At 40.1% G+C, this 10,082-nt stretch overlaps 1 protein-coding gene across 1 annotated transcript; it reads left to right on the plus strand.

Annotated features, from left to right (window-relative positions):
• Window positions 1–539: 539 nt before the first annotated feature.
• LOC121384684 (soma ferritin-like) lies at window positions 540–8,364 on the plus strand. Its single transcript, XM_041515173.1, has 5 exons — window positions 540–673; window positions 3,095–3,213; window positions 4,650–4,796; window positions 5,581–5,706; window positions 8,125–8,364. The coding sequence occupies exons 1-5, from the start codon at window positions 568–570 to the stop codon at window positions 8,263–8,265; spliced, it is 639 nt and encodes a 212-aa protein (XP_041371107.1). The 5' UTR covers window positions 540–567; the 3' UTR covers window positions 8,266–8,364.
• Window positions 8,365–10,082: the final 1,718 nt, after the last annotated feature.

Here is a 10,082-nt window from a genome sequence, read left to right on the forward strand (position 1 = left end):
ATATGTAAAAAGTAGAATAACACATCGCATAGAATGGCTGAACTAATATTTATATCATTGCCATGCATTTTGCAGCCATCCATTACAAAATATATTATTAATTAGATATTTAGGATATTAATCGTTTATAGTTAGTCACTTACCTTATTACAGTTTATATATTAATAGTGCGGGTAATGTTATCGGTTGGTTGGTTTATATTGGATATTGGTTTGATACAGATGGAAAACTGTAGCGGGTTTCTCCTCTATAACTGTGTCAAAATGACAACATCCAATAGCAAATGATTAATAAATCAATGTGCTCTAGTGGTGTTGTTGAACAAAGCAAAGTTGTGTGCATGATTACATGAAAGTTGCACCTTTTTTTATTATTATTATCACTATCAACAATATCCTCAGTGAAACTTTGTATTCTTGTACCAACGCGTAAGAGGTTTGATACAATCACCAACTGATAGCACATACACTTTGGTACACACGTACACCATGTATTCAGCGTGGCGATATTTTGGACTTTAGAGTCCATAGGGCTGCGTGTCCGTGTGTGAAAGAAACAAAATACACTATGTTTGACTGGAAGATCGTTTTGCTTTTGGGGGTTCTGGCCTTTGTGGCAGCTCTGAACTTCGGAGAGGATGGTTTGCAAGGTGAAAACCGATTCGTTGAAACGGGTGTGTATGTTTACATTATGTTATGGAGACTTTTACTGGTATATAGCAGTATTGTGGGATGGCTGTATGATATGGGTTTTCCATATGTTGCATATATGTATACTGTGTGTCTGTATGTTTGTACTCATCTCACACACAACAACCACGATGGAGATCTTTTTTACTTAAATATTGAAAGTTCAAACTGAAATATCTGGCACACAACTACCATGATTAAAGATCATTTTACATAGATATCGAAAGTTGAAACTGAAATATCTGATCAACAACAAGCATTGATTAAGATCATTTTACATAGATATTAAAAGTTGAAACTGAAATATCTGATAAACAACAACCATGATGAAGATCTTTTCTACTTAAACAATGAAAGTTCAAAATGAAATATATGACATGACATATTGTTGTCGACATCTTCCACTAACCTTTCCCAATGGCAAAATTAAAAACAAAAAACTTTGTGAGTGGTTCATTTTAATTATGATAGTGGGGAGACATTGATTTATGTATGTATGTATGTATGTATCTCTCTCTCTCTATCTATCTATCTATCTATCTATCTCTGTATGTATTGATGTATGAATATCTATATATTGTATGTATGTCGAGGTTGACTATTACATACATAGATATTAACGCACTGGTACAGGGGATAATTAAATCCTTTCTGGCCTCAAAAATTGTCCCATGCCGTTGCTGGGACTCGAACCTGTGGCACCGATTCGCCCGCAAATTGCAAGACTAACCACGATACGCTCTGAGCTATCGAAGCTTCCATAAAAAGGAAGTTTGTTTAACTCAACCATATGCATGGGGCCTACAATCTACGCGGTCGATCCCGCTTACGTGCATGAAACAGTGGGCAGACCTGGCACTGGCTAGTATGTATTGATGTATGAATATCTATATATTGTATGTATGTCGAGGTTGACTATTACATACATAGATATTAACGCACTGGCACAGGGGATAATTAAATCCTTTCTGGCCTCAAACATTGTCCCATGCCGTTGCTGGGACTCGAACCTGTGGCACCGAGGCATGTATGTATGTATGTATGTATGTATGTATCTATCTATCTGTCTATCTATCTATGTATCTATCTATCTCTCTATGTATGTATCTGTGTATGTATGTATCTATCTATCTATGTATGTATCTATCTATGTATGTATCTATCTATGTATGTATGTATGTATGTATGTATGTATGTATGTATATATCTATCTATCTATCTATCTATCTATGTATGTATGTATCGATCTATGTATGTATGTATCTATCTATGTATGTATGTATGCATCTATGTATGTATGTATGTATGTATATTTATGTGTGTATGTATGTGCGTGCGTGCGTTTCTATATATGTGTCTGTATGTATGTATGTAGGTGTGTATGCATTATATGTCTGTGTATGTATTATATGTTTATACTGATATGTAATGTCATACAGTATGTTTAATTGTAATGTGCGCGCATATGTGTGTGTGTGTGTGTGTGTGTGTGTGTGTGTGTGTGTATATTAAAACATTTCACCTCCATTTTATTTGTAAATGGATTTTTGTATTGGTTGTTTTGTCTAAGCACGAATCTAGTCGAAATGAGACCTTTCTGCTGTCTGTTAGTAGATTGAACCATTTCAATATTACTTCCCGTCCACTTGATGGTACAGAGGGCGTAATTTCAGTATTACTTCCCGTCCACTTGATGGTACAGGCAGCGTAACTTCAATATTACTTCCCGTCCACTTGATGGTGCAGAAGAGGGCGTAATTTCAATATTACTTCCCGTCCACTTGATGGTACAGAAGAGGGCGTAATTTCAATATTACTTCCCGTCCACTTGATGGTACAGAAGAGGGCGTAATTTCAATATTACTTCCCGTCCACTTGATGGTACAGAAGAGGGCGTAATTTCAATATTACTTCCCGTCCACTTGATGGTACAGAGGGCGTAATTTCAATATTACTTCCCGTCCACTTGATGGTACAGAAGAGGGCGTAATTTCAATACTACTTCCCGTCCACTTGATGGTACAGAGGGCGTAATTTCAATATTACTTCCCGTCCACTTGATGGTACAGAAGAGGACGTAATTTCAATATTACTTCCCGTCCACTTGATGGTACAGAAGAGGGCGTAATTTCAATATTACTTCCCGTCCACTTGATGGTACAGAGGGCGCAATTTCAATATTACTTCCCGTCCACTTGATGGTACAGAGGGCGTAATTTCAATATTACTTCCCGTCCACTTGATGGTACAGAGGGCGTAATTTCAGTATTACTTCCCGTCCACTTGATGGTACAGAGGGCGTAATTTCAATATTACTTCCCGTCCACTTGATGGTACAGAAGAGGGCGTAATTTCAGTATTATTTCCCGTCCACTTGATGGTACAGAGGGCGTAATTTGTTTCAGACTTTTCGCAAAACCAGGACGTGACATGGGTCAAGTATAACTTCTCCCAAACAACGATTACTCAGCTCAATTATCTGATACACAACCACCTTGTTGAAGATCTCTTCTACCTCAACATGGTAAGTTCAAATACAATTATCTGATACGCTATCATCTAAATAAACAATGTAAGTTCAAACTGAATTGTATTAATACATAATCACCTTGTTAAAATGGTAAGTTTAACAACTGTTGAAGATATTTTCAATCTAAACATGTTAAATTCAAACTGAATTCTCTGATATATAAGCACTTGTTGAAAATATTTTCTACTTAAACATTGAAAGTTCAAACTTAAATATCTGAAAAAAACCTTACTGAAAATATCTCCCCCATACCTTTTACTATGGCAAAATGAAAACAAAACTTGAGATTCAGTCATTTTAATTATGTTAGTGGGGAGACACCGATTTAAATTTGGATTGAAATAAGGGGCCAGTGAAGTTGTGACTGTCAGATTAACTACTGTTTTATATTTTTAATAAAAAAACTAAACAAAATATGGTTCGTAATGGCATTGGGCTGTTTCTCGCCCCAGCCAGCGCACTCGACTGGTATATCAAAGGCCGAGGCATGTGCTATCGTGACTCTGGGATGGTGCATATAAAAGATCCCTTGCTACTAATGGAAAAATGTAGCGAGACTATATGTCAGAATTACCAACTGTTTGTAATCCAATAGCCGATGATTAATAATCGATGTGCTCTAGTGGTGTCGTTAAACAAAACTAACTTTCTTTCTCCCAATTAAAATCCAGCAGTTCGCGGGTTCAGTATAATTGCAAGTCCACGAAGGGGTGAGAAGATTATGGCGGTTTTCTCTCCCTGGCAACAGGTTGGAATTTTACAAGTTTATTTCAAAGTAATTTGTTGGGTGTTACTTATATATTTATGGGATTCGTTTCAGTAATACATTTCGTGGCTAATATATGCATGCAAATGATTACCAATAAGGATTATACTGCTTGACAATTGTAGTTATTTTTAAAATGAACGCTTAATGCTACTCACTCATTTTCAAAATGTCACATTTAGTTACTCTCCATGGCGCCGAATCTCTGTCCCTCTTGGTTTTTACCACGTTTGAAGCAAGAAACAAACTTATCAGTGAGTCGCAGTGACCTAGAAAATACATAATATTGAAAATATTGCAGGAGCTCTTTATGATTGACTTTTCTGTATCGATCATGTGTCCAAATAGCCATAATTATGTAATACACGGGGACAATTTTAAAATGCCGAGACTTCGTTCCACGAACGTCATTTTACCTTTCCGTTGTATTAAATAGTTGTCTCAGGCACGGTGGAAGCAAGTCGACATTGGGGGAGGGTGTCTGACTGAGATCGAGGGTGCAAAGCAACGTTTCGAGGGGGAATTAGGGTATGCTGCCCTCCCCCCCCCCCCCCCCCACAAGTAAAATTCATCCCTTAAGATTTACTACCAATGATATTTTTATCCAAATATATATAGTTTTATTTCACTGCAATCTTCAGACGTTTTCCAATTACAATCACAGGGTTATAACTTTGAAAGAGCCGACGTGGCCCTACCTGGTTTCTACAAGTTTTTCCGCCATATGTCAGAGGAACGCAGAAAGGACGGGGAGAAGATAATGACTTACCTCAACAGACGTGGTGGGGCAATAAAGTTCAGGCGAACAATGGTAAGACAACTTTAGTCCAAAGCCTCTGACCTTAGTAAACTTACAAATAATGTTGGACTCAGACTATGAACTGTCATGACGGAGTTGGCCAATTCGCCGATCTCATGACTTCTACGACTGTCCACTTGCTAGTCTGAGCCTTCTTGCGGCTCGATTCCCGTCGTATACGACTTCTACGACCGATTGGTTGTTAATCTAGGCGCACCCGTCGTAAGCTGGGAGTGGGGGAAATTACAACGCAACTGTCGTGACTGTTGATTGTCTGAACCTAGCATAAGTTACACCTTTTTGATGGAGGGATCCCTCTTGACATATCCAATGTTTTTCTGTTCATGCTGGTGTTTAAAGTAGGAATTAGTCGTAGCATGTTTAAAATGAAAGATATGCTGTCGTTATGTAATGCACCATTATTAAAAAAACTTATCTATAGTTATTAAAAGATTATCTTGCCTTGTGAACTGACGTTTTAGCTATTTTGTTTACATATCTTGTGTTCTATGTTAATTATAGATACTTCAATGTTGACGCCTGTCTGTGTCATGTATGTTTATTATGTATTTGAAAATGTTCTCTTGTTACACATTGTAATGTGTCTGAGTGTTGTTTAATAAATCTTGAAATCTCACCCCACTACATATTCCAGTCACGGTAGTGTCTGCACTACGACTGGTATATCAAAGGCAGTGAAATCCAATAACCGATGATTAATAAATGAACGTGTCTGAACCAAACAAACGTTTAACTGTATGTCCTAGGGTGTGCAAATTGTGCTGTGTGTTTGTAGAAGCTGCCGGACAGCGTGTGGAGGACGGGACTGGCGGCCATGGAGGCGTCCCTCGGCCACGAGAAGGAACTCCACAAGAAGATCCTCAAGATGCACGTCACCGCCGCCGCTGCGCATGATCCGCACGTGAGTTTTTTCTTTCTACACTAGGCCGTAGCTGAACAAAACAAACGTTTAACTTTAGGTACGGTCTGCAACTTGTGCTGTAGGTTTGTAGAAACTGCCGGGGCGGGACGTAGCCCAGTGGTAAAGTACTCGCCTGATACGCGGTCAGTATGAGATCGATTGGCTATTTCTCGTTCCAGCCAGTGCATCACGACTGGTATATCAAAGGTCGTGGTATGTGTTATCCTGTCTCTGGGATAGTGCATATAAAAGATCCCTGGCTATAAGGGAAAATGTAGCGGGTTTCAACTTATTTTCGCGCTTATATCAAATTAAGTTTCAAGCACGCTGTCCTGGTCACACACCTCAGCTATCTGGGCTATCTGTCCGGAACAGTGGGTTAGTTGTTAGTAGTTAATGAGAGAGAAGAGGGTGTAGTGGTCTTACACATACCCATTGACTCGTTAAATCTCGCTCTAATTGGAGCAGGTACCTACCAACCTTATGTCCTATGGCTTAACCACAACACTGCCGAGGCCGGTCGTAGCTAACTTAGGTAGCACTAAACCAAGTTAATCGAAAGAGCGCTCTCCTGGGGGTTTTACGTCGTTGGATCGAACCACTTCAGTGGAACCAATTCTCTTATTGGGTTTCAATACCCCACGACTGGTATATCAAAGGCCGTGGTCTGGGCTACCCTGTGAGGAAGTGCATATAAAAGGTCCCTTGTTGCTAAAGGGAGCATATAGAGATGTTTTGCTCTATGACTACGGGTCAAAAATTGCCAAATGTTTGACATAATTTTAATAGCCGGTCACTAATAAATCTTCGCAACATTCGCCATTCTAACCTTTGCAGGATAAAGCCGATATCTTAAGGCAGTAACTAGTTCTCTATATATTGTTGTTGCTGCTGTTGCTGATGCTGCTGTTGCTGGTACTGTTGTTGCTGCTGCTGTTGCTCCTTTTGTTGTTGTTGCTGCTTTTATTGCTGCTGATGTTGTTGCTGTTGTTGTTGCTGCTGCCGTTGTTGCTGCTGCTGCTATTGCTGCTGCTTTTGTTACTGCTGAAGTTGTTGTTGCTGCTGCTGTTGTTGTTGCTGCTGCTGCTATTGCTGCTGCTTCTATTGCTGCCGCTGTTGCTGCTGTTGTTGCTGCTGCTGCTGCTGTTGTTGTTGTTGCTGCTGCTGATGTTGTTGTTGCTGCTATTGCTCCTGTTGCTGCTTCTGTTGCCGTTGTTGTGGTTGCTGTTGCTGTTGTTGTTGCTGCTGCTTTTGTTGCTGCTATTGCTACTCATGTTGCTGCTGTTGTTGCTGCTATTGATACTCATGTTGCTGCTGTTGTTGCTGTTGCTGCTTCTGCTACTGTTGTTGTTGTTGCTGTTGTTGTGGTTGTTGCTGCTGTTGTTGTTGCTGCTATTGCTACTCATGTTGCTGCTGTTGTTGCTGTTGCTGCTGTTGCAGCTGTTGTTTCTGCTGTTGTTGCTACTGCTGTTGCTGCTGCTGCTGTTGTTGTTTTTGCTGCTGGTACTGCTGCTGTTGTTGTTGCTGCTGTTGTTGCTGCTGCTATTGCTACTCATGTTGCTGCTGTTGTTGCTGTTGCTGCTGTTGTTGTTGCTGCTGTTGTTGCTGCTGCTATTGCTACTCATGTTGCTGCTGTTGTTGCTGCTGCTTTTGCTACTCATGTTGCTGCTTCTGCTACTGTTGTTGTTGTTGCTGCCGCTGTTGTTGTTGTTGCTGCTGTTGTTGTTGCTGCTATTGCTACTCATGTTGCTGCTGTTGTTGTTGATGCTGCTTCTACTACTGTTGTTGTTGTTGCTGCTGCTGTTGTTGTTGCTGCTATTGCTACTCATGTTGCTGCTTCTGCTACTGTTGTTGTTGTTGCTGCTGCTGTTGTTGTTGTTGCTGCTATTGCTACTCATGTTGCTGCTGTTGTTGCTGTTTCTGCTGCTGCTGTTGTTTTTGTTGCTGCTGCTGCTGCTGTTGTTGTTGCTGCTATTGCTACTCATGTTGCTGCTGTTGTTGCTGTTGCTGTTGCTGCCGCTGTTGTTGTTGTTGCTGCTGTTGTTGTTGCTGCTATTGCTACTCATGTTGCTGCTGTTGTTGTTGATGCTGCTTCTACTACTGTTGTTGTTGTTACTGCTGCTGCTGATGTTGCTGCTGCTGTTGTTGCTGCTGTTGTTTCTGCTGTTGTTGCTGCTGTTGTTGCTACTGCTGCTGTTGTTGCTGCTGTTGTTACTGCTGCTGCTGTTGTTGCTGATGTTGTTGTTGCTGCTGATGATGCTGTTGTTGCTGCTGATGCTGTTACTGCTGCTGCTGCTGATGATGATGATGTTGCTGTTGTTACTACTGCTGCTATTGCCATTGCACGATTTTATGCATGTTTTCATATTGCATAATTCTACCTAGACATATTTAATTTTATAATCCTTACATTTGCAGCTGACTAATTTTCTAGAAGACGAATTCCTTGAACCAAAGGTATCTTTGATAAAGAAGTTGGCTGACTACGTCACTCGTCTCAAGAGTTTCCAGTCCGACTACAGTCTGGGCGAATACATCCTTGACCAGAATTTGGAATGACAAAGATGTCCCTTCGTAGGACTATAAGAACTTTGATAATGTCTGCATCATGTTCTGAGAAACGAAACGTTCTGGAGAATAAAATTCAATTATGCAATACACTTGTCTTAATTAGTATTGTGTGGAAGGGTAGAGGGTATGGATTCTGTACTATGTCATATCTGATTGACTAAAAACATGTTTCACTGAATAAACAACAAAAACAAGTTTGCCAACTTAAGCTCAAAACACACCTACGATGGATCTGGGTTTTTAGAGTCTGGAGTTATCACATTGTAGCGCACGTTCTAAGTCGTCTGCTGCCAGATCTGTAGTTCGCGCCAGTGCGTTTCTTTTTCGACTGTTAAACCAGACCCAGATCCAGACCCAGTTCCGATGTGTTGGGGGCCTTATAGTGTATATCACCAAATGAAATCACATGGTCGACTTTTGGAAATTCTGACATATAGCGGCAAGGGATTTATTTATCCTCTATATATGCACTTTTCCACATACAAGACAACACATACCACGGCCTTTGATATACCTGTCGTGGTGTACTGGCTAGAACGAGAAATAGCCCAAAGGGCCCACCGACGTGGATCGATCCTAAACCGACTGCACATGGTTGAGGACACTGGGATTTTACAAAAATCTGAGAATGTGTCCACCAAGGGGATTCGATCCTGCTCCTACAAGGTTTTTTTTGTAGGTATGGAACTATTAAGCCAAAAGGGTACTTCTTCCTATTTTTCACGGGAGGCAACTATACTCTGCCACCCCAACTGTATGCATGTATGTTCTACATACACATTTAAAGTTCAAACTGAAGTGTCTGATACATAACATTTTCACGGGAGGCAACTATACTCTGCCACCCCAACTGTATGCATGTATGTTCTACATACACATTTAAAGTTCAAACTGAAGTGTCTGATACATAACATTTTCCCCAAACACATCCCAATGGCAAAATTAAAAAACAAATTGAGATTCTGGCATTTTAATTATGATAGTGGGGAGACACTGATGTATGTATGTATGTATGTATGTATGTATTGATATATGAATACCTATATATTGTATGTATGTCGAGGTTGACTGTTGATGATAATACTTTGCCGGTTCAACATCACTGCCGCCTGCCGCCATCTATTTTTAGAAACGGGGTCACAGCAGTGCACGTTGTGGTGCAATATCCTATTGTTCTGTAAATAAAGTGCGCGCGTCACCCATACTGACTAGGTCAGAACACTCTATAGTAAATACACGATACCCTTTTAAATCAGATGACAGGTGCTTGCACCTGCGTATTGTATTAATATTGTTTGACAATGACTTCTTGAATAATTAGTACAAGTGTTATTTCAGTGCATGGTGTGGTGCAGTGTCCAATTATTCTATAAATAAAGTACGCAACACCCCAACTGCATGGCTGGGTCTATTCGGGTCACGCTGTAGTAAATACACGCTATCGGCCGAAAACCAGGTCACTGTTGTAGTGTATGCACTTTACTGTTTTTGGTTTCAATAAACTAATACAGCGTTTGTTTTTTAAGATTATATGTAGTAAAGAGGCAAGGATTATTTGTCAGAGATTTATTATTATTCAAAACATGGGTCTAATCAGGTCACGCTGGTTCTGGGTTACACTGAAAAACTGAATCTCACAGTGGCTGCTCTTGTCTGTTATTATCTTATATTAATATGACTTTAAAAATAGTTATTTAAAAAGATGTCCTATTGTTTTCGGGGTGCCATTTGCTGATTGGCTAATCTCAGGGACGGTGCTCTCATTGGCTAATTGATCACGTGACGTCCCAGCGTATTGCTGTGTG

This window comes from Gigantopelta aegis, chromosome 10 (assembly GCF_016097555.1).
Source record: "Gigantopelta aegis isolate Gae_Host chromosome 10, Gae_host_genome, whole genome shotgun sequence".
Taxonomy (NCBI): Eukaryota; Metazoa; Mollusca; class Gastropoda; order Neomphalida; family Peltospiridae; genus Gigantopelta; species Gigantopelta aegis.